At 37.6% G+C, this 25,798-nt stretch overlaps 2 protein-coding genes across 7 annotated transcripts in view; one reads left to right on the top strand and one right to left on the bottom strand.

Annotated features, from left to right (window-relative positions):
• Positions 1-11,894, top strand: part of LOC144652233 (uncharacterized) — a 69,394-nt gene extending 57,500 nt beyond the window's left edge. For 5 of the 6 annotated variants that reach the window (XM_078512249.1, XM_078512252.1, XM_078512251.1 and 2 more), the window contains 7 exons: positions 2,893-3,037; positions 4,751-4,799; positions 5,032-5,100; positions 9,082-9,128; positions 9,628-9,655; positions 9,850-10,125; positions 11,295-11,894. In XM_078512249.1, coding sequence (XP_078368375.1) covers positions 2,893-3,037; positions 4,751-4,799; positions 5,032-5,100; positions 9,082-9,128; positions 9,628-9,655; positions 9,850-10,125; positions 11,295-11,308 — 628 coding nt within the window. In that variant the 3' untranslated portion in view covers positions 11,309-11,894. The remainder of the gene's footprint in view (positions 1-2,892; positions 3,038-4,750; positions 4,800-5,031; positions 5,101-9,081; positions 9,129-9,627; positions 9,656-9,849; positions 10,126-11,294) is intronic. The other variant, XM_078512250.1, reaches the window with a different exon arrangement.
• Positions 11,895-18,552: 6,658 nt separating this feature from the next.
• Positions 18,553-20,892, bottom strand: LOC144652322 (uncharacterized). Its single transcript, XM_078512374.1, has 2 exons — positions 20,416-20,892; positions 18,553-18,585 (listed from the first exon to the last, which is right to left on the bottom strand). The coding sequence occupies exons 1-2, from the start codon at positions 20,808-20,810 to the stop codon at positions 18,579-18,581; spliced, it is 402 nt and encodes a 133-aa protein (XP_078368500.1). The 5' UTR covers positions 20,811-20,892; the 3' UTR covers positions 18,553-18,578.
• Positions 20,893-25,798: the final 4,906 nt, after the last annotated feature.

Below are 25,798 nucleotides of genomic sequence, written 5' to 3'. Positions count from 1 at the left end.
TTTTGACTGGGATTTGCGTTTATTTTCACTGGGAAAATGGGATTTAGGTAACTGGGACTGGGATTCGGAAACAAAAAAATGGGAATGGGAAGCATGTCAGTACATGAATAAACCTGCATATTTTACACTCTATAATATTCTTAAAGTCCGGCATAGACAGTTAAAACGCTGAAAATTAACTCTGAAACGAAACCACTACACTGCACGAGTGTCCATCAAGCGTCGATCAATTTTCGTGTAAGTGATTAAGTTACTCAGCGGAACTGCTATGACTGAGCATGGGCACAAATGGAATATTTAAAAGAACTGATAGTAAGTTTTGCAGGGTAGTGGTAAGTAAGGGATAAAAACTTGATAGCTTTAGTTAAAGCTACTGAAAATTTCTATCATCCTCTACAAGACAAACGAACAAATGAAAAGTGATGTTCTCAACAGTATTGGTGATAATATAACTAGCAGAACATGATTTTGGATAGTCCATTCCCTGAACTATTCCTTCTGCGACCCAGGTGCGAGACGGGGACAGTCTAGGATTACTTGGATGTGCATGCTTAAAATAAACCAATGAAAAACCACAGAGACGTGTGGCGTTTCTTACATGCAACGTGTGCGCTAGGGTAAAAATAGTTTGCTAAAATGAAAAATTCAACTACGCAACAAATTAGCGCGACATCTACAAGAAAATTGTCATAACCTTTGTCTAAAGCCGTAATACTTACTTACTTACTTACTTACTTACTTACTTACTTACTTACTAACTAACTAACTAACTAACTAACTAACTAACTAACTAACTAACTAACTAACTAACTAACTAACTAACTAACTAACTAACTAACTAACTAACTAACTTACTTACTTACTTACTTACTTACTTACTTACTTACTTACTTACTTACTTACTTACTTACTTACTTACTTACTTACTTACTTACTTACTTACTTACTTACTTACTTACTTACTTACTTACTTACTTACTTACTTACTTACTTACTTACTTACTTACTTACTTACTTACTTACTTACTTACTTACTTACTTACTTACTTACTTACTTACTTACTTACTTACTTACTTACTTACTTACTTACTTACTTACTTACTTACTTACTTACTTACTTACTTATCCTCATCGGGCCCATGAGGACTCTTGAGGCCGGCCAGAAAACTAAAACTGCGCCATCCATCCCGGTCCGTCGTCGATGCGACAGCAGCCCCCCACGAACACCAACCCAGCCGGTTTCTTTCTGTCTCCACGGTAATGAATCTCCGTAATGAATAGGTATTAAACCCACAAGTACTAAATTTTTGAATTTAACATCTATGCATGCGTTTCCAAAGGTGCTGTCGATTATGGTTTGGTTTCTTCAGCTTCCCCCCTTTTTTGGGGGAGGGGGGGGGAGAGGGGTGGGGCTGACAGATTTCTGAGAATGCGCATGGACTCGCACAACGACGACTGTACCTGGGTTCACCGAAGGGAGAGTTCAGGGAGTGGACTACATTAAGGACAATCAAAACAACAAATATATTATGCTTAAGTCCGGTTTTCCATACGCTGGGAATGTTACTACTGGGAATGGGATTTGGACAAAAAATAGGCTGGGAAATGGGATTTGGACAAAAAATAGGCTGGGAAATGGGATTTGGTACCCCCCTTCAGGACCCTCTTTTATGTGCTCTGGTAGATCGAACACCGAAAAAAGTATCCCCTTCTTTTATAAACTGGATCTCTAACATGTGGAGACATTGTCAGTTAAAAAGTCAAGGATCTAAGACTTGATTCCGCTGGCTTGGCAATGATGACAAATAAGAAATGACTTGGTTTGCATTTCATAAACTATATAGTGTGGTACCGTGCCCTAGGCGAGCTGCTCTTGTCAGTGAAAATAATGACCGCAGTTAGTCCACATTTTGCAGTGGTTATAGAAGTGTTTAATAATCCTTTTTCTTGCAAACTGACTAAGAAATCCACCACTGTGTTCAGAGGTGGATTGTGTGAATTAACTCCCCGTTTAGAACAAAAGTCGTTTTACTTCTTGATACAAGAAGATCTTAGAGCTTATAACCGCGCTGGTCACGTGACCACCCTAATTCTGGATAGTAAAAAAACTGTTGTGGGTAGGGTAGCAGCATGTTTTGATTGATGTTGTGGGAAATCTTTTAGAGCGTGTTTAAATCTTCGGACAAGCTAAGAAATGTCTGGTTGCAAGCCAGGCACGTCAGGCATGTGAGAATTTCGTTATCCCTTATTTGCGTAAAAATAAAGACCCACTCAACGACTGTTTCCTAGTTTCTCTTTTGCCAGTAGCATTTTTAACCTATTCAATACACCAAAATGTTTTGCCTTTCGTTTGGTATTATGGGAGAATTGAAAAAGCGACTGGCAATCAAAATGATAAGAAAACACCTAGTGTGACATTTCATGGTTAAGTAATTGCAACCGAATTTTATTAAATATGCAAATTTCGGGCAAATTGCCACAAAATTTATAAACACCTTGTGTCATTCAAATAAGGTGGAAATTTAAAGTTTTCTTTGAGTGAATCGCTTAAAAATCGAGCATTCCACACTAAACATGCTGTTATTTCTTTTCGTCGGCGCCCATACTCATTCATCCGCTGTTTCCGTCTTTCAGATGGCAAATACAAACGGGCGTACAGTCGGTCGGACATGGAGCTTTGCTATTAATCAAAATACATTTATTTCTATAAGAAATTTATTCTTGAACTACCTCCTACTGACTTAAGTAGCCGCGATGAAAGCTTTTGTGGTTTGACATGTACATTATAGTTTTTACTTTTTATTTCATCGCTTTTGCACACCATTTATGAAATTTATGTATCAATTGTCACCCGGCCTTCCCACTAAGCTATTCTATCCTCTTACTATTAGGTTTCGCGCTGATAAGAAGTTTGAAAATGATGTAGTTGTTCGAGATCCTTGTGGAAATGTTCCACAAATAGAGTTCTTCAAACATCTCGATGAGAAACCACCAAGAAAGAAAAAGCTGTGCAAATTGTCAATTGTCCCACCTCAAGTAAGTCATTTATTTTGTATGATACTCGATATCTCAGGTTCCTCTGCACTTTTTTTTAAAACAAACTACTTCTTTTTAGCTTGACAAGCATACATAGATAAGTACGCACACATACATACAAGGAAACATACAATACATAAGCATGTCGTTAGTACTTAAATAAATATATCTTATTAACCATGCGCGAGGGCCGTACTGGGCGAATATTGGCCCGAGGTCTTGACAGTACGGATCGAGCGCAGCGAGGTCCGTACAAAAAAGACCGAGGGGCAATATTCGCCCAGTACGGTCCCGAGCAAGCTTGGTTAATAAGAGATTTATTACACGACTGGAAACTTTGTGTAATGAGAATTGCTACCCGGTAGATGTCATAAAAAACAATGTGCGGCAAAACTTTTACGCGCGCTATTAAAATGAGTTATAATTATTTCTGTGTTTAAGGTCATTTCATTTTCAAAGCAATATAAACTCCGAAAAAATCTTGCGAAAAAATCTTGCAAAAATTGTTCGTTAAATCGCGCGAAAATTAGCGCGGGATCATCCGGGACAAAACCAGGTCCAATACTTGGAAAATATCGGCCCTCGCGGGACCGGGAATAAAGCAATCTGATTGGCTGATTTAGTTATTGGCCCTCGGACCAGCCTCGGACCACCTTAGTCGTGTAATAAGCTTGAGGTATAAACGCCACCACACCTTCCCACCGCATTCCTCGCACACAAACCAATATACTGTAAAATTTCAATGTCCGTTAAGGACTTGTTTTTGGTTTCATATCTTTATGTTTAGAAAGTTTTGTGATGTTGTGTGCTTGTATGTGGTATTCTTGTATTTACCGACACATTATTTCTATATTGGGCAAGGATGAATTCTGTAAGTATTTTATTATACCGAAGAAATAATCCACCAATCAATCAATATTGGCTCAATACGGGCAAGCACTGCAAATATATATTTATCTGTTAACTTTGTTAAATCGTTGGTGACTTCTGAGCAATTGTGCTAATCGTCTTGAAATAAGCAACTCCGGTCTGAAGAGAACTGAACGATATTCTGTCAATCGTTCTGTCACAGTTTTTAATGGACACGCGATCTACGTAACCACTGTACTTACAATTTCATAATGCCTTAAACGCCACCTTTTCAAAATATTTTTGGTCCAAAAGCCTTTGTAGACAATTGTCAAAATTCCTAATGCTTTGAATATCCCGGACTTGCAGTGAATTCTTTCAAATGAACGAAAATTTCATTCAGCAAGTGCCGCCTTGTTACTAAATGTCTGTATTATTTCTGTCCAAGTTTTTGCTTACCAATAGGAGGCTGTCCAATATTGTAAAATAATGGATCGGCACGTGACCACAATGCAGGTATTTTATTGGTGGATTATCTCTAAGGTATAATAAAAGGTTAATAGATGAATGCCTCCTCCTGTTTAAATCTTTTACAGAAGAACAAAGATACTCGTTCTTAAATACGAAGCAAATATTCTTACATTCGGTGCACCTTTACTCAAAAGTTGTCAAAAGAAACTTGTAAACAACAATTCATTTGCCTATGAGAAACAATACTCGTGAAACCCTTTCCTTGGCTGAGTTTATCATTTGTTGTTATAAAAACATCACTGGCGCTCCATTATATAAATCATTTACTCTACATCACATTAACTCGGGCTCTGCAGTGGTTTTTAATGCTTATTATTCCTATTTGATCTTCAGGAAGAACATTCTATAACAATGCAGTCGGAGACGACTCCTATTCAAACAGGTACTTCAGTCATTGCCAAATACAAATACTGTAGCTATAGGAAGTAAGGGAAATAACACGAGCCCTAGTAAAAAGTTTATAACTGCGGTTCTGGTTAGACGTTTAAGTTCTCACAACTTTCTTTGCAAGATATTGGGGGAAATGTGGCCTTAATCATTGTTTTTATTGTGTTTCAAAGTTAAAACGCTTCATTCTTTGGATAACCAAATTTTTATTTGTAAATTAATTATAGAAAGAGGTAAACCAACAAAGAGGAAGAGGGCAAGCTCGCGGGGTCAACGCCCCTATATAAGCTTGACAGGTATGTATCAAGAAAAAGAAGACGGTTTCAAAATTGTTTTAGTACGAGATCTTGTTGAAGGTAATGTCTCTTTGGTGTGGAGGAATAAAATTCTCTTTAAGCAAATGAGGCACCTTCATGCTGATTGTATGTTCAATATATTTATTGCATTCTCAAACAGAGTAAATGTTATTAAATATATAATGCGCCATTAACCTTCGAACCCAAAACAAATCAAGAAAAAAAAACATCATTACATTTAAGAAAATATGATCAAATCGCATGTTAAAGGTCCGGTCTTTTAAACTGTGTAGAAATCGAAAGCCTATATTTTTGTCTGAAACGTATAATTAAAGGAGAATCTTTTCTACAATGTGGTACAATGTACTACAGTTCCCTCGAGATTGTTGTAAGACTTGTAATAATCAACTGCGCATTGGATATTACGTCGTTGCTCATTTTTACTCGTGAATGTAATGAAACGAGTATGGTTATGGAAAGTGATATGCAAATTTTCACTCGGTCAGTCGGTCGGTCGGTCGGTCGATGGGCTGTTAACTTTAATTTATGAATAATAATTTATGCATTAAATTATGGGCTGTTAACTTTAATTTATGAATAATAATTTATGCATTAAATTATAAATTAATTTCTTTGTTTTTTTTTTTTGAAACTTTTTGTTTCACACTTCTGAGGTTTGAACCGGCGACTCCTAACATCAACTATGGTTTTGAAGACCAAACCCCTAACCGCTTGACAACTTCGGCGTACTGATCATTTGGGCTGAAAATTAGCATATAGATTTCTTTGTGTTGTTGTTAGCCCGCTGGCCGATACCGTAGGTTTAAAGTTTAATGGCTTGTATGTATAAAAGCTTCTGAGAATGGCTCGATTTATAGCTCTTAAGAATTTCACATGACAAATAGAAGAAATTATCTTAGAGAAAATATGAAAATCTTCGAAGCACTGAACTGATATTCCGTGTTTTGATGGAATTTATTAGATTTTCCAGGCACGAACTGTGGACTGCGACTGTGTTGGGTATTAAAAGGTTGATTTCAGGACAATTGTATGAATAAAGTCCAATTTTAGCAGTCTCTGAATGTTCCAAGCGTATTGTATGATAATCGATAGTCATGATAAGTAAATAATTTATCGTAAAAAAGCTCGCCAAACTGACGAATTTTGTTGCCTTTTAATAATATACTGTATACTACTTGATTTGCATATCTAATAGATTCATAAAAAAGGAGAAAGAAAAAAAAGACGTCGTATAAAATTGTAAAAAAGATTGTCGTAAAAAAAAAAGAAAGAAACTTTTGTTTCACACTTCTGAGGTTTGTTTTTTTGTCTGCAGACACGCTTGTTTACGAAAAAAATTACGGGCGGGCACTATCGATCTGTGCATTTTTCTTCGGCGGGCACTATTTTAACAATATAGTGTTTCTGTCAATGAACTATCGGCTGATAGTTGCCCCGCGGGGCAACTATCAGACCGATACTTTCGAGACAGAAACACTCTATTGTTAAAATAGTGCTAAATTTTCTTCCGCGCGCACATACAAAAACAAGCATCGTGAATTATTTTTACTTTTGATGATAAAAAACTCAATTGAAACCAGAAATTAAACAAACGAAACAAAACCAAACGAGAAACACACTAAATGCAGTGAATTTGGTTGTTTTTTTGTCTGCAGGCAGCTTGTTACAAAAAACAGTCACGGGCGGGCACTATCGATCCGGGCATTTTTCATGGGAGGGCACTATTTTAACAATAGAGTGTTTCTGTCGAGGAACTATCGGCTGATAGTTGCCCAGCGGAAATTTGATGTTCTTAAAACAAATATTAGCCCGAGAAGCGAAGCTTCGAGGGAAAATATGCTAGTTTTAAGGACATCAAATTTCCAAGGGGCAACTATCAGACCGATAGTTCCGAGACAGAAACACTCTATTGTCTTTATTGTTCACCACTAAATTTTTTTTCCGCGCGCACATACAAAAACAAGCATCGTGAGTTATTTTTACTTTTGAGGATAAAAAACTCAATTGAAAGCCGAAATTTAACAAACGAAACAAAACCAGGCGAGAAACCCACTAAATGCAGTGAATTTGGTTGGGGTTTTTTGTCTGCAGGCAGCTTGTTTACAAAAAACAGTCACGGGCGGGCACTATCGATCCGGGCATTTTTCACGGGAGGGCACTATGGCCTGATAGTGCCCTCCGGCGGACGGGCACTATCGCGTCACGTGTTCGATTCAAACCAATCAGAATCGGAGAAAATTTAGTGGTGAACTATAAGGGCTGTTAGCATAACTATAAGGGCTGATAGTGCCCTCCGGCGGACGGGCACTATCGTATCACGTGTTCAATTTAAACCAATCGGAATCGGAGAAAATTTAGTGGTGAACTATAAGGGCTGATAGTGCCCTCCGTTGGACGAACACTATCGCGTCACGTAATCAATTTAAGGTGGCTCCATAGGGTTTTTTGACCGCGCGAAGAATGGGTACGAAAGGGCGAGCTTGAAATGCCGGCAAATCAAAACAAACATGGCGGCTTCACGCGAGCGTGAAATTTTCGGCGAGATTTGCTTCCTGCCAATGAAACAACACTCATACTTACCTGTGTTGAGTAGATAAAAGAGTTTACAACACCCTAAAAAGGTGTTTACAACGTCCGCGGTGCTTCTGGCCGCTTTTGTGAAGTTCGTACGATCGAAAGCAAAAGAGAAAATAAAGAATAGTCTCCGCGATTGTGAGATACTTCGAGCAGAATTTCAGAGATTCTGCTACATAAAGGATCAAGGTATGTCTCTAACTAACCTTGGGGTTAACAGATATTCGCACAAAAACCGACAACAACGGGGAACGAAAGTTCGCGCATGCTCAAATAGCGATCTTGGACAATTTCTATTCTGATGACGTAATTGTTATTCCGGCGAAAATAGAAATTTTCCCCTTGTATTTACTAGAGTTTCCTTCGGTGAAATTCCTTAAAATTTGGCATAAATGTGATACCTATTTAACTGCCCTTTTTGCCGTTTTTTTAAAAAAATTTGTAAGCCAGTTTTTTTGCTAAGTCAAAAAAACACAAAATAACCAAAAACGCAAAACGACCTGGACAACCCCTACTTTTTTTGTTTTTAAAAGTTATTTCCCATCAGATTCAATCCGTTGGGAGAATTTCAAAAATTTTCACCGAAGAAAATTAAATAAATTTAAGATCAAAGCCATAAAAACACCAAAAAATAGGACTTTTTGAGTAGATGTAGCTCAAAAACAATGGCCGTTATTTTAAAAAAGAATAATGCACAACATATTTTAGTCCTTGTTTTTAATATTTCGGCAGCTTTTATTTAACTAGTTTAAAAAATAACGCGAAAATGATCTCTTGATGGGTATCACTTGTGCGCGCGCCGTAATATCTCAAAACCCTATGGAGCCACCTTAAACCAATCAGAATCGGAGAAAATTTAGTGGTGCATGAACTATAAGGGCTGATAGTGCCGGTTCGGCGGACGAACACTATCGCGTCACGTGCTCGATTTCAATTAATCAGAATCGGAGAATATTTAGTGGTAAACTATTATCGCCGATAGACCACGATTGCGCCCCGAATGGGAGAATATATTTCCAATTTTACGCAGCTGTTTTCTTTATTGCATCTTCGTAAACAATCAGACTACTCTTATCTTATACTGCTACTGGTTGAGAAGTCACGTTTAAAACCTAGTTTTAAATTTTTGGGACGGTAACGTGAAAGAACAAAGACAACTCAAGATTTGTGATTTAAACGCAGGGCAGATTTTGACTTTGCAAGAGTCAAAGAAGTGGTTTACTTCAATACTCTGTTTTTCTACCAAAGGCGCCAGCACTCTTTTTACCACCTTTCGTTTTTTCTGTACCCTCTCCTTCTCCCCTCCTCTTCTCGTCCCCGTCTCCTGAAGACATGTCAGGTTTAAGTTGCAATACTTAATTGCCATTTTTCTCAACTGTTCTACAGAAACAACACAATCAAAGCAGAGAAAGGTAGCGTTTCCATTCGAACAGGTATAAATTAGTATTGGTCAAATATTCTTTTAATTGTAATGCGCTGAACCAGATTAAACAAAATATCATGATTTGTCAGTGGAGAGCAGGTCTATGTAGTAACAAATTTTTAGAAACAATTTTAAGAACACCTTAAGACTATTTTCAGGCTGATTTTACATTTTACCCGATATCTTTAAGAACAAAATCAGCCTGAGCCCCAAAAAACATGTGTTCTTTTATGCGGGTTATTACTGTACTTGTTTTATCATTCGAACATGTTGCGTTGCGTTGTGCTGCTGAAGTAAAGTTACCAATAACGTCTCACAGGCATCGACTTGCACCATAAAACTGGCAAAGAAAAACTTCAAAACAATACTTCATTAAAAAAAAACAATACATATAAAACAGCAACATCCACGCTTATTGTTACCTTTTGTTGATATTTGTTGACGTTATTCTGTTCTCCTAATTTCAAATACTATTTTAGTAATTGCTTTTATTTTAATTTGATCTTCAGAAAGAGTTGACGACTCCTGCACAAACAGGTATTGCAGTTATAGCCAAATACAAATGATAAGTAATAAGAGTAAGAAATCACACGAGTCTGAGAAAAACATTCTCACAGTTTTGCAATCTTCGAGTGCAATCTGCGAAACTTTTTGGCGGTTGCGTATGTCTCCAAAGATTCTGAACAAAGTATCGCAAGCCACCTTAACTACAATATCATTTCTCTTTGTAGTTAAACAAGACACACCCATGGACGATGAACTGGAAGAATTGGGTGAAAAAATTGCAAAAAACTGGAAAAAACTTGGGCGTCGGCTAGGCATCAGTGAACCAAAGCTTCAAGAAATACATGAAGCTCATGACCAATTGTCTGAAAAGGGATATTACATGTTAAAGTACTGGAAACAAGAGAAAGGTTCTGCAGCGACATACCAGGCCTTGCGTGATGCTTTACAACATAAACTTGTACAGCGCCAAGACTTGGCAGAGCAGTTTTGTTTTATTGATGGTAATTATAATCTCCGGGGAAGGGGACTTCCATATGAAAGGGACGGGGGTTTTAAGGGTTTTAATCAAGGTTTAAGGGTTTAATCAAGGTCTTAAAATGTTTAACTTTGGGTGTTCAAGACAGAACGCCAATATTTTTAGTCATCAAGGTCTCGTTTAGGATTACACATAAGGAAATAAAAACAATGTCATACTGTGTCTAGACCGATCAGGCATGAAAAATAGTATCTTTTAGGGGTCAAAAAAGCTTGAGCTATGCCCAGATAAGTCTTCTTTAGGGGTTTAATTCAAAGTTTTCGATTCTCCCGGGTATTTTCTACAATGTTAATTTAATGATTATTGTGCTAAACTCCGCAACACGCAGTCTGGCACTGGCAAGACCCAAGTGTGTTGTGCATGTTCTTGGGCAGGACATTAAACTCTGACAGTGCCTCTCTCCTACTAGAATTATGTAAGTTTAAGGAGCGAAAGAACACCTCCCCCCCCCCCCTCCCTCTTTTTGAGTGTCGCCTATTGGAAATAATGAGCATTGAGAACAGAGACTTAAATGACTCGCGTTCTAAAAGTTTGAAAAGAAAATTGGTTACAAACGTTTTTGTGTTGAAATATAATCACGGGCAAATCCAAGAAAACCGTTTATCAGCTGCAGGGTATAACAGCAGCTTTTTTATCTCCATCCAGTGTTTGAAAATATCATACCGCCATTAGCTCAAACTTTACTCTTTTAAACTAGATTTCAATGTAGAGCGATGTTACTACTATTTTATAAAATTTTCAGACGCTGACAATCCTGAGGAGTCGGCCAGATCCGACACTGATCCAACCCCAGCCTGACATTTTCAGTGAAAAACTATGAAAAAAAGCTCTGGTAGAATACTTACATTGTCTCAAAGTCTCACTTTAAGACGGTCGGTCGTCTAAAAGCCGTAAAAAACACCAATTATGACGTCACAAAACTCAGAGCTTGTTCCATTCCTTCCATTCCAGCGCGTGGTCATTTTGGAAACGTTTTCGTTGAGCCTTCGGAAATCTTCGTAGTTGTTGTTTTTGTTTTAGTTTTATTTTTTTTTTTGTACTTCGCTACCATTTTATGTTATTGGCACGTTTTTATACTAACACAATGGTTAACCAATCTGTGTGCGCTAACATCAGTGTTATTTTATCCGATAGATATGGAAAGATAAATAGTTACTTCAAGTGAGACAGATCCTGTCAAGGGTCACGAATGCCTTGATTGGAGCAGAGCACGACGTGGAAAAGATAACATACTGTGAAAGGCTGTTTATGTACCTTAATTTACGTCATTGTCAATTTAAATCACACTATTTTACAGCATTGTTATTTTGAGAGACATTTATTTTCTACAAAGTCATGTTTACACGTCATCTACTTCTCCGTCAAAGCCGCAGGAATAATAGAGGCAGTGGAAAGAGCCAGGACGGGATGTATTCCATCCTTGGACCCATGCATTGAATATTAATCACTATTTGGCCTGTTTAAACATCTTTGTTGTGTATATGGTTTATCAAAATTAAACCTCAAGTTCTGTCTTTGGACGTTGTTGTTTTGTCTTTTGAATAGCGCAGGTTGCAATAAAAATTACCACGCATCAAATTCGCGTTAATAAACTGCATGTAAGCACACACCACACGAGAATTCGCGTTAATTAAATGCATGTTAACATAAATTTTCGACAATTCGCGTTAATTTTATAACGCGTACATTTTGTTCGCGTTGTTAAAATGCTTCGTTATATTCCTATAATAAGGTAGTTTACGTATACAGTCGGTACTTGTAAGTAACATTGCAAGTGAAAGTATCGCACACATGTACGCGTTGCAGACCTATTTTTTACCCGTGAAAAGAGGTTCGTACATGGCTGGACAGGGTTCATATGACAATTCGATGTCGATTTCTTCGATCTCTTGAATATTTAGTCTAGAAAGTTAATATCACTGGCGAAAGATTTTGCTGGTGAAAGTTGAGGGGTGTAGTTGAACTGATAAGCTGCTTTCATGTTTTTCTTTCCATTCTGAAGTCTTGGTGCAGTTTGTCTTCTTCAAGATGGCCATCATATTAACTACTGGGTCACCAGAAATGCATTTTTTTACCCTCGTTAAATAAAGTCATTAGTTTCGATTTAAGTGTTATATATCATTTACAGGCGGGCAAAGGAAAGAGGAGACGCCCTTCTGCACGCAGACCGCAGACTAAAACGGGGGGTGGGGGCATGCCACAAATTAGTCTGTACGATTTTAGTAACGGTTTGGCGAGAAGAGATCCGGAAAGGATGATTTTTGCGTATAGATTCTATCTGCGTCGCATAGTGTAAACTGTTCTCCAGCCCATATCTGTAAGTGTTTTTTGTCCTTGTATGTTTACAAGACTGCTCGTACTCAAGCGGAGTTCAGGCCCCACATAATCTACAGGATACTATTGATCACATAACCAAATAACTTTAGTTGCTTTGAACGTTGTCGAAGCGGAAAGCGGGAAGCTACCAACTTTTTAAATTTCCGGCCAGTCCGTTTTTAAAAATTGTACTGTTAAATAGATTTTGTTAACCTTTTAATAATATTTAATGTAATTTTGTATTTAAAACGGAAGTTCAGTTTTATTCAAAAAGGTTGACCTCTTAACTCTATATTTGAATTCATGTATTTTTTTGGAATTTGGATAAACATGTATGTATGAACCGATGTTTTGGCGGATCTGGAAACTTCCTTTTTTATGTAAAAAAGGTTGAATATGGGCCTCTATTCAACATGTTAATAAAAAGTGACACGGCTTTTTGTTACTTGGCATAAAAGTTGGCGACAATACTGCTTCGTTTGCTCAAATTTATTCGTTTATCAGGAAATACCTTGTAGAAATTATCATTTAATACACGAGGAAGGAAAACTGTACATAAAATATGGTCTTATACCACGAGTACACTAGAATAACTATTCAAAGTGGCTATGAGCCACTGAACTCGGAAAATTAATCATGAAAGGGTGAAAATGGTAAGGCTACTGCCACTGGGTGGTCGTCAGTACATTTGAACCTCTTTAACGAGCACTTCCTGGGGGGGGGGGAGTCCACAAGTTCTTCAAGACCTCCCAGGGGTTTCAGATAACAAGAGAACATGGCCATAAAATAATTGGGAACTCATGAACAAAAGGTATGTTTTGGATATTTTAGGGAACAGGGATCATCACAATTGACAAAATGCTCCGTTAAAGAGGTTCAACTGTACTGCCAATGACCCAGTGACAAGTGAATAAATGGAAACTCTGTTCTCAGTGGCTTCAACATTAAGAGGCTGTGAGTTGACATAGCCCATCACCTGGAACATAATTTGTTGTTAATTATTAGGCGTGGACATAATGAATTAGTGTTCTTGTAGCTTTTTTGCAATCTTGTCCCCAGAGTCCATAACTAAATGATTCTTGGTTCTGAAGAATAACATTGTTGCCTCTGGGGACAAGGAAAGAGCATTATATATAAAATGAACAAGTTTCACCCTAATAGGTGCAGCAAATATTTATTATTTATTATTTAATATTTAGTTAAAATACTGTACAAATAATAATTTACTAAATTAAATGGATTGGTGTCATATCGTCTGGGTGAGTGAAAAGGGACAAAAATTGACTTTGATGACCCTGAAGATAAACTATACGTATTTAATTCATTGTTTAATGACATTCTAGACGAACACGCTCCCGTCAAAACAATTAAAATCCGCGGGCGAGCAAATGCATGTGTAACGGACGAGATTCGAGAACTCATGAAAACCAGGGACTATTGGAAGGCAAAAGCTAGGAAGTCAAAAGACCCCCTCCATTGGTCGGCATATAAACATTTCCACCGCGAAGTAAAACGTGAAATCAGAATGGCTGAGAGAGAATTTGCCACAGAGCTGATCATAAATAATAAAAACAACACCAACAGCATTTGGAAAGCGATCCGAACATGCATTCCAAAGAAGTCAGCATCCCAAAGGAATTACAGCAAAGATGACAAGACCGTCGCTTATGAGTTTAACAGCTTCTTCGCAAGTGTCGGTGACAATACTATTAAGAAGATCGAAGTGTTGGCAAGAGAAGCTAATTACAACTTGGACAAACGCTCCTTTGTTCCAAAAAACTATTCCTTGCCAGACCAGTTCACCTTTAGCGCAGTACCACACAACCAAGTAGAGTCAATTGTGAAGTCTATGGCTTCAAACAAAGCACCTGGCATAGATAAAGTCCCTATTCGGGTCATCAAAGATTGCCTCCCTGCCATATTACCTTCAAAAACTTCTATTATTAAAGCCACCTTTGAGAATGCTACTTTCCCAAATATGTGGAAAACTGCTGTGGTTACACCCATTCCTAAAGAAGGCGACGACGAAGTCCCGAATAATAATAGACCTATATCACTATTGCCCGTGTTGTCTAAAGTCTGTGAAAGGGTCGCGCACAATCAGTTTTCCTCTTATTTACTATCAAGAGATCATCTGTCTTGTAAACAGAGCGGAAACAAACAGTGGCATTCTACTGAAACATCTTTGATCCACACAACTGATACTATTTTGTCCGCAATCGACAAAAAAAAAATTAACCGCCGTTGTCCTACTTGACATGAGTAAAGCATTCGATAGCATAAACCACCAAATCCTCCTGGAAAAACTACAGGATGTTGGCGCCTCTCCACCTGTGATACACTGGTTTTATAGTTATTTATCTTCTCGATATCAAGGCGTTCGCATTAACACAACTTTATCAGACCGTCTGCCAGTGGCCAGCGGGGTACCACAAGGAAGCATCCTTGGCCCTCTATTATTTAACATTTATGTTAATGACCTTCCTTTGGTGCCAGATCACTGTGCACCCCAGTGCTATGTGGACGACACTAAACTTCTGATGTCATTCCGTCTTCAGGACCAATCAAATGCAATGGACAAGATGAACAAAGACCTACTCAAAATTCGAAATTGGTGTTTTGATAATCAATTACTCCTTAATCCGGACAAGACAAAGCTTATAATATTCGGTAGTCGCCAGATGGCCACTAAAGTCAAAGATTTTCGTCTTAATTTATTAGGAAAGGAACTTGTGCCAGTCAAAGTAGTCAAAGACCTCGGTATAATATTAGACTCCAACTTAACATATAACGAGCACATAATTACCACCGTCTCTGCATGTATGAAACGCCTTGGCCAGATCAATCGGGTGAAACATGCCTTTGACCAACGTACATTATTGTTCTAATGTATGGAGCAACACAACTGAACGTAATCTTGATAAACTCCAAGCGGTTCAGAACTTTGCGTGTCGCATCATTAGCGGAGCCAGAAAATTCGATCATATTACACCGATACTGAAGCGTTTACAATGGCTTCCAGTCAGAGACCAACTTTACTATCGTCAAGCAATCATGTGCTTTAAGTGCATGACAGGGAGTGCCCCAGGTTACTTGACTGAGCAGTTCATTAAGCGCTCTACTAGAAACGCACAAGCTCTTGATATCCCACTATTCAGATCTGCTAGTGAACAGAAAACCTTTTACTATCAGGTTGTTAGTCTTTGGAACTCTCTGACACCCGAACTTAAACTTTGCCAATCCCAGAGAGAATTTAAACAATTATTAAAGCGTCTACTTTTAACGGAATTCTTAGGTTAATTAATTTTGATTTTTATTATATTCATAGTTTATTTACAATATGTATTTATAGGTTTAAGTATATGTATTTATTTAACTCTGAAAAGCCTAATCAGGGATGGGTTAATAAAATTTGTATGTATGTATGTATGTACTTTGACATTGTAATGAACACTGTATTGTCTTATCAATTCCATTGGAATAATGTAAATGTCGCACATGCAAACAATATAATCAAGCCAACATGTACTGTATAATACAATTTGTGAAAATTTATCAATGACATTTTTGTCAGGAGCAGGACACATGATAACAGTACTTGGCAAGAAAAATAATTTAACAGCCACAACTTGGACTGTAAACTGTATAACAGTGTGACCTTGACTGTCATTTCCCTTCAAAGAATAAGTTCATTTCAGTTGTTTAGTTATTATGACTGATTACTCTCTATGTGGCATCAATTATTAGGTGGTGACATGTAGAATGCCAGAATTTTTCTGAAGCAATGCATCTTCTTTGTAGGCATCCTTGACTTTTAGTGATGTACATGGCCGAAAGTGAATGGACCGAGTTCAAATTGAAGTGTTTCTGAATTCTGTAATTACTCATAAATGTAGTCCAACGAAGTCAAAATACTTGTACTTGATGCCTTTCTTTTTCAGACCCATGTAATTCTCAGTTTTATTCCGTGAAGTTTACCATATGACTTGTCCTGCAGGCAATGTCCAAAAAGGCTTCCAAGGTGTTGCAGCTTATAAGTATCTCAGCAGGTGTCAAAGTTGTTAACATTTCTCTTTTACTTGGATATATGCAGTGTTCGTTTGGTTCCATACATGCTGAACAAAGAATAAACTGTTGCACCTGAAATAAGAAAAATCATGTACAGCTGTAGGTTAAAGAGGAAATAGTATAAAGGTGTATTACTATAAATGTAGTCAAAATGCTTATCAGTGTTTGTATAAAATCCCCACCCCCACCCCAGTAACACCCTAAACGTTAGCAACTTACCTAAAGTTGGATTCCTTCATTAAGGAAGGGCATGTCAGTTGACATGCCTGATCCTCACCCTCCAAAATAATGAGGTTGATTACTTTTTCACTCCAAAAGTTTATGCTTATAAATGCAAGTTGTGGCAGTCCAAGAATTTTGCAACATGAAAATAACAAGCAAGTCAAAATATCCTTTGTTTGAAACAAAATTTCTGTTTTCTATATTAGTCGTTCAGATTGTTGTCTGATACGTATAAGAATCCATATGAATGTAGAAAATTTGGTTATTTATGGGCACAAGTGATGCTTTGAAGGCGAATCGCTGAGTTCAGCAAGGTTTAGTACACGTCATTTGTCAGGTGACTTTTACGAGCGCTTCCGACCATACCCGAAGGAAAATCTATCAAATGTTTCGTATACAAACAGCAAATATTTTAAAATGTTCATGCTTAGCTTACCTATGATGGTTCCCAAAGCAACAGCCATGAATAATTCCACCCTCAGTCACTCTCCACAATGATGTGAGTCCATTCGTAACTTGTAGTGTACGTATGTTCAGTTCGAGTGAAGCAGCGAAATCGAGCTCTTCAACAAACACTACTGAGACCACTCTCGAATTGAACGTCCATGCACTTTACAGATGCTCAAATGTGAAATGCTGTCACCAAAGCAAATCACTAGGCAAGTAAACCGTAGGTTTTTGCCGGTTTCGACACAGAAACCTCGACACTTAGTTGAGCCCGCTTTTCCAGGGAATGACTCAGCGGTTCAAATCCGATTTTTCTCACATCAACTTCCGGTTGTGGCGTCGTGGCGCAACTGGAAGTGGCAGTGAACTGTAAACTGAAACTCGGAATTGTTAAGAGTTCGAATCCTGAACTAACAGAATTTTTTTTTTATTTTTTTTTTCTATTGGTTTTTTAATATTTTTTAACGCGCGTATTTATATGATTTCTCTATAAGCATATCATTTATTTAATTATTGTACCAATTTACCGGAACGAAAAATCATGTCAAGTTTTACGTTAGAAATCATGTATTCGAGAAATCGTATATTGTTCATTTCTTTTTGTATTTCTTTTTAGCGAACGAGTATTGTGTTTCCAACTAAAATCAAGAGTTGAAGCTCATACCGAAGCTAAAAGCTTATACAAAATGCATTATGATGATAGAAGAAAGGGCTAAATTGTCGCCTTGTCAAAGAACTTGATTTCCCATCAGTTTCTGCATCTCCTTTTCACTTTTGAGACTACAAAGACGTATTTCGATCATGGATGGTACGACTTTTAGTCATCTCGGCGTTTACCATTGGACGGCATTTTAGAATTATGTAGATTTGTTGTGATCGAGCCAATATTTGTCACCTCGAGTCTTATGCGCATGCGTGTGTACGACGTTTAGTCATCTCGGTGTTTACCATATTGGATGGCATTTTAGAAATGTAGATTTCTTGTGATCGAGCCAATATTGTCACCTCGAGTCTTATGCGCATGCGTTTAACGCAAAGTTCCCTGTGCTTGGGTTTATGGCTGGAAGAATACGTACCATAAGGAGAGCATTGGGGCTTCAGAAACAAATATATAGCCTTTGTGTGCTTCATATAAAGTAACAAAGTAAAGCTCGCGTTTTAGCCAATCCCCTACCCGCTTCACAAGATTAATTGATTAATTCAATTTGATATTAATTAATTTATTCAATTAAAATGTTTAACAGGAATCGATGGAAGGAGTGAAATCGGCCCTCTCACCAAAAATCGGAATTTTCCGAGTTAAAAACGACACACAGATAACACGCGCTGTGAAAAGAAGTTATGGCGTTGACAGGAAAACACTTGTCAGTTCCTGAAAAGACAAAAAGAAAGAGTTATTCTGTTTTAGAATTGAGCACTGATTTACACGAATAAGAAAACGTAACCAACCCGTCCCTGATTTCCTGTGGTAAGAGACGCAAGAAAGTGGAAATAGCGCGATATAATTATCTTCATTCCTTCTCAAACTTATTAATAATTCATCAAAACAAAGGAAATTATCATAACCGTGAAGGAGGTTTGGATACCTAGACAGCATAGATTTTTACGATTTTATTTCTCCGTTTACTCCGTAGTTTTTTTGTTTCGACTGAGAAGATATATCACACACTCGAGACAGTGTTTCATCGGCTAATCTCAAACTTCTGAATAATTCATGAATTGACAAGCCAATCTGGCAGGATACGCCAATTTGGTCAGGTGCGTGCGGTTTGAAAACCCGATGAAGCACTAGACAGAGGCCTTTCCACGATAGTTTGACGTTTTATCAAAGTCTAGAGTTTGATAAAACGTCAAACCCTTGTGATGCGGGGTTATCCTAATTTAAATATTAATGACACAAACACCGACTTAATAGACAAGCTTCTGTTTCACGGGTTACGTAGAATCACTCTAAAATTTACGTTTACAGTGCTAGTGCAATTCAGAAACATTCCTGGACATCTCGTAGCGATCGACCACCGTTCTTATTCCTAACCGAGTTTTTGGTGAACGAATTTTGTGAGCCAATATTTTAAAGACAGACCATCCAGTTCCTCCGACTTCTCTTCAAGACTTTGCACGCAGTGAACATCATAATCCTTGAACACACTTCCCGAGTCAAGTAAAGAAGCTTAAAGGGATTTTTGCTCGCGCGCTGTTTGGCAAGTTCGATTCTCAAAACCTCAACGACTCACTTGTCCACTATGCTTTGACTGTGCAAGCAAGGAATTTTCTTGCACATTTTTGGGCGGCCGAAACCGGCGATATTCATCCTCGGCTAACCCGTCCACGTTTCAAAACTAGCAGGATGCCACTGCATGCAAATTGTGGCGGCTTGAAGTAAACAAGCTTAGTTGTGAAAAACACAGATCTTACTTAATCATCACAAACTATGCGCTAATTAAACAAAAGATAGCAACAATTCTATGTTTTCGTGAATAATATCCTTTGTTTGCAAAAAGGCCCCGATTACAAACTGTACGTTAATCAAACAAAAGAAAAAAAATTAAGTTTTCGTGAATAATATATTTCAGTTGTTTGCAATTAGGCGCCGATTGAGAAGCTACTTCAAAAACTTGTGCTTCGTGTTTCATCGGGGTTCCAAACACTCGAAAACAGTAAAAGAACTCGGCCAACGCTCGCACTCGTTTTTGAAATATTACTTCAAACACCTCGAATATCGTCAAAAAGACTCCGCTGTGTTTTGTAGTTTCAACTGTCTTCTCGGTGTTTGGATATCCCAATGAAACACTGTTTCTCGTGTTTGATATATTACTTGACGGGTTATTGACTACCTTGTACGCTTTATAACATAACACAGCACATGTCGATGGGGGAACAAGTACAAATAAACGGTAAGGAAATAGATGGCCATGTACATTTCTCAACAATACCTTGTGAACCTAACAAAGCCAACATTTTTGCGAAAATATGCCACATGTTTGCGAAATTTGTCCCTGTACGTACAGCATTGCGTTTGCCAGGTTTGAAGTTTTTAGAACTTTTATGTGAGTTTTTTAGGTTTCCGTGCACTAAAATAATGGGTAAATGCAACAGTCGTCCTTTTTTCCGTACGGTAAATTGATGGGGGAAATCTTGTTTTATCCAACTCAAGAGTTTATGTTTTTCTGTTTTAACTCAATAAATGCAGCAAAATACTTACCTGGTTTTCCTCAGTCTGAGAGAAAACTTGGGAATCTTGAAGCCAAGCTTAGCCCGTACCACTTTTCCTTTTTCCCTCTTATCTTTCTTCTCTGTCTCGTTGTGCACTGAATTGTCCAACTGCTCAGGGAAAAACTTCTGGCTGAACGGACAGACGGGGTCACTCTGCTCAAAGTCACTTGAAAAACCCGGCTTTACTTGGGGCTCACTGAAGCTAGCTGATCCACTGCTCCCCCCGGAAGAGGACGCCATGTGACTGTCTTTAGGTGTCACTTCGTCTTTATCCTCACCCACCAATGTCTTTACTAACACATCTTTTAGATCTCCAGCATTTTCACTCTTACATAAAGAATTCTTCAATTCATCAAGCTTGTACTGTAATTCTTCAGGCTCCATATTAAAGGCTTTTGTTGCTCTTGAAACTGTTTTTGCACTGGTATTAGATGATGCTCAATGATGGATAAATCTTCTTCCAGCTTGAGATCACAGTGAAATTCTCCGTCACCGATTAGCTGTTTCCTGAACGCTCTCTTCTTAGCGATTCTTAAGCTGGAAAATTTCCTGCTTGCTCTCAAACAGCGCTTTATTCAAACCTCTTTTCTTGTTTTCGTACAATGAAGCCTCTTTCTCCATTTTGCTCCTCAATTCTAGTTTCTCTTTCTTGAAAGCATGTTTGGCGTCTTTGAGACTGAGGTTTAACCGCAAATGTTCCACTTCAAGCTGTCGCTTGAGATCACTTATCTGTAGCAACATTTTTTGATTTTTTTTTTCAGCCATTTCTGTGCTCAGCTATCTATTCCCAGTTTTCGAGGAACAACATAAACAAAACCCTTGTTCTGCGAAAGAAAATGGCGGTCGAAACAAATAAGGTGTTGTTTTTCAGTGCTTTCAATAATTTTTACTGTCACATTCGAATGGAGCTATAACGAATCGCTACGGTATTATCTTATTCCATCTCTCTCGCACCGCTTGGGACATGAAGCTTGTTGTTTTTGTCAATAAGCGCCCCCATTCTATCAAGTGCCCCCCATTTTATAAGCGTCCCTATTCTATTCTATTCTATCAGAAACCCATAAGGGTTGAAACGTGTAACTCCCTATGATTCGCATTGTACAAAGCGTTTGCACATTCGTTTACACTAAGTACCATATTTGGAAAATCACGAGATGCATTTAACCAATCAAAATAACTTTATTTGGATTAAATTCAGAGCATGTGCTAGCTCGCGCTTGATGGCGTAATCTTGTTTTTGAACAAGCTTGGTTGAATAAAGTTAAATTTTGTCAAATTCCCCTGTTTCAACTTTTTGAAGTAGTCTGGAGAACTTCACTTCGATACACTTAATGTATTTCTTTAGTTTCTGTAAGAAATTTACGACGTTTAGGTCGAAATTCAAGCAACTTACCGCAAAACCAAAAAATATGTTGCTGGTCATTACGTGTATAAAGCATTCGCGTACAAATTTGTCGTGTTTTCAAATATGGCACTTAGCAAAATGAATATTTAAACGCTGTGCGCGCGCGTTAAACGTTTCAACCCTAATGGGTTTCTGATTCTATTCTATTCTATTCTATTCTATTCTATTCTATTCTATTCTATTCTATTCTATTCTATTCTATTCTATTCTATTCTATTCTATTCTATTCTATTCTATTCTATTCTTCTGAAGTCATCGACGTCGAATAGATAAACTCATGAACATTCACCGTATCGTACATGTATATATTTACTGCTAAAATGAACAATTATTTTTAAAGTAACTGAACTTTCAACAATTTGTTACTGTAACAGTTTCTGTTATTGTTAGTTATTTTAATATTTATTAAAGTTTTGTTTTGAACATTTGGTTGTTTCTTAGTTTGTCCAAAGTGCCACCATGTAAATACTGTTGTACGTTGTTCTTGTTAGCTCTTTTCTTTGGAATATTTATTTCTTTTTGTTCAGTTCATTGTTATTTATTTTGGGGTTATAGGGAATGGGATATAGATTTTTTAGGGGGGTGGTTTGGTGGTGGGTCCACCTTGTAGGGGACTTAATGTTCTTTTGTGAACTCATCTGCCGTAGGGCGAATTTGTAAAATAAAGAAAATAATGTCTCGAATAAGCGCCCTCCCTTGAGGTGCCAAAAGTTAATAAGCACCCCGGGCGCTAAATCGAATTATTACGGGTATATATAAATATATCTATGGTTGACTGACTGGGAATGCCCCGTGTTGTAGGCTTCTCACTTTCTTTTTTTCTTTCTTTTCTATGACAATATCAGTCATTTTCCAGGTCCTTTCATTTCGTTTTCGAAAGCTCCATCTATACCAAATGTTTTTTATCTCTGCCGAGATCTAAAATATCCGGTTAAAATGGCATGAAAAGATGAATGAAATCCTGACTTTTACGATGGGTATTCTCTTTATTGACCATTTATTTTATTTCCTTTTCGTCCACAGGGATGTTAATTTTTTTCTTAGATTTATTCTTCTCATGTTTCATGATTTCCGAAATTACTGGGAAAGTCAAGTATGATACAAAAAATTAAAACAAAATAATAAAGAGAAGTTAACTAATAAAAAATAAACAAGAAAAAATGATATGTTAAAAAAGTGTAACCCGGTCCCGACCCCGAGTCGCGTTTTACAGATAACCCAGTTATTTTCAATTATTTATTGCAAAAAAAAATAGAGCCGGGGAGCTCCGCCTTAAGGCTGGGCTGAATCTAAATGTTGCAAGTTTGCGTTCCCTAGTTTGTTTATGCCGCCATTTTGTAGCATATTATTTCTTCAATGTTTATTGTGCGACAAAGATCCACTACAAACATACTTAGTAAGTTTCACATTCGACTTGTATTTCTTACACATTGGAACCGGGATTGTTCAAAAGTTTTACGATATGCCACTCTTAGTTCTTCTTTTGTCTAGCAAATATACGAAGTTAGTCGAAGATGGGGTCGACAATTTCGGGTTCTTCGTTCGTAGTTGTCATCGAATCGAGTTCTAATTAAAGGGACACTGTCACGAGGATTTAATTGGTTTTTCGGTAAAAAGTACAAATATTGGCGAATAGGTCTTATCGTACACGAAATGCACCTAGTACATCAAAATGGAGTATATTGCTGTTGAAGGAAGAAGGGAGCCATAATAATTTTTAGGTGTTTTTCCAGTCCACAAGGACAAAACTTGAAAAAATCAGCCTAACCTTTTCAAGTTGAGATGTAAAGTTGCTGATTGACTTTCTTCTTAAAGCCTGTTTCCGGTGGTAAGGTCATCTGGCGGAAAACGACTCGCGACTTCGTCGCTCAAAAGAGCCAATTTTTGGCAAGTCTAAGCTTCTGACGGCATCACAATAATGTCACTTGTTTGTCGCTTCAGTACTCTTGCTGTCTTGCATGGTGATTTTTAACAAAATTGGACCACTATACGAAGTTTCCCATATGTCTTTAGGCTCTTGCGTTTTTGAAGTGAAACTGGTTAACTTCATCTGCGTTGCCGCTCGTAGCTATTTTTAAGCCTGATGTACGCAATCATGCGTCTCCTTATTATCTAACGCCTGTCGTGATTACGTCCTGTAAGAATACTGATGAGTATATCCCTACTTTAGTTTCGCTTTCAATTTCGAATCGCTGATCTCTTCGTACAAGACTCTCCGTCAATATGCAGGTTTGAATTTGATTTTTTTATCGTTTAAATTTAATGCACTGGGTATTTAGACAAAAAAATTCTTAATTGCCGTACAAATGTAAGTGAATTCACAAAGAGTTGCTCAGGGTTCCGGCGGTTTACTGTATGCTGTTTGTTTCAACTCTATGCAATGTACAACGTTTGATATTCGGCATTCCAGTTCATGTTTAAGTGTTCTTTCGACTAGTGTCGATGATTTTCTGCATAAGTTTACAGAACCTCTAATTGGCCTATGAACATCCCGCATTATATGGGGTTTTTTTCGTTTGTCTAAGTCCAAAAATGCATTAAATATTCACACAAATACAAATATAAAAAGGGTTGGTTGTTTGATACATTACATTCATCGGTGGTTTACTAAATTCATTCTTTATTCAGTACAGGGAGTCAATAATGTAAAATATAGTTTTGGTAACTTTATAGAAGTTTCTTTGATCGTTGCTTTGTTCATGTTGACATTCATCGTGTCTCACTACACTGTCGCTAGCATTACTGTGCTTCAAACTAATTCAAGGAATATATTATACATGTCAATTTTCTAGCGCCAAGCGGCGAAACACGAAGAGAGCTCACATAACAAGCCTCACACATAGGGCCAGTATTTCAGATATTTTACTTATATCCTTTTGATCAAGTGTTAAGGTTAACCAGTTGTTTATTTATTGCATTGTCATTATTGTGATACAAACGTCTGAAACGTGCTTGGTGTTTGTTTGACTACACGAAGTTTCCTAAGTTTCTGGAGCCAACCATAAGGTACATTCACAGCGAAACACACCAAGCTATATAGTGTACGTACTTCCCATCATTTTACACGCTACCGAAAAGCCTATCTTTGTGAGCCATTTATTCATGTGGATTTTTCTGGAACAGTTTGCACATGCAATTAAACTGAACTGATAAAACTTAGTACATGTATTCTTTTATGTTGATGATATCAGGTCTATAAAAGTCTTTAGCATTTTCACTCTCGTCCAGTCATTACATTGCTATTTTAGGACTTAAATAGTGGCATAAGTCTTAACAATTCAAATATTCAATGATTTTATTCCACTCAATTGTTTCACAATTGATGGCCAGGTGGGTCGGCTGCAAGAATCGCTTTCACCTCAAACTGACAATTTTAATCTCGCAATCAAAATTGGTGTTAAAGCGCTATGAATTTTTACGAAGAATGGCGCTGTCGGTGTAAATGAGTCATTCGACAGTAAAATGTTTTCACAATAACAAGCCTGATAGTATAAATAATCATTTGCGTCACTGTAAAAATTTCAATCGCAAGTTTCGAATAAATTTCACAGTCCGCAATTCACTCAATATTTTTTCCGCTGGTCGAATTATAAAAAGGCTAGAAAATTGCTTAAAAGGACAAAAATGAGACAACTCCCATCCTAGTGTCAGTCATCTAGTTTTTGATAATCGGCGAAAGTATTAAGGTGGGTAGTGAAAGGCTCATTCCTTCCGGTTTATAAGCTGATCAAGGCTCTTTGCGTGCTGTGTGGCTTTATACAGCTGACATACATCCGATCTCCTTCTAAACTGAGTCATTTTAAGGTTGGAGGGAGGCTCAGTGGCCTAATGGTTAGTGTGCTGTACTCCGGATCGAGCGGTCTGGGTCCGAACCCTGGCCGGTCACTGCGTTGTGTTGTTGGGCAAGACACTTTACCATCATAGTACCTCTCTCGAATTAATTCTGGGAGTAACCCTGGAATGGACT

The sequence above is a fragment of the Oculina patagonica genome, chromosome 4, assembly GCF_052425735.1.
Source record: "Oculina patagonica isolate OP01 chromosome 4, crgOcupat, whole genome shotgun sequence".
NCBI lineage: Eukaryota > Metazoa > Cnidaria > Anthozoa > Scleractinia > Oculinidae > Oculina > Oculina patagonica.
The sequence above is the reverse complement of the archived record's forward strand: the minus strand, read 5'-3'. Positions and strand labels throughout refer to the sequence as shown.

Coding starts and splice junctions, on each gene's coding strand:
- LOC144652322 (XM_078512374.1), bottom strand. CDS start 20,810: ATGGAGCCTGAAGAATTACAGTACAAGCTTGATGAATTGAAGAATTCT.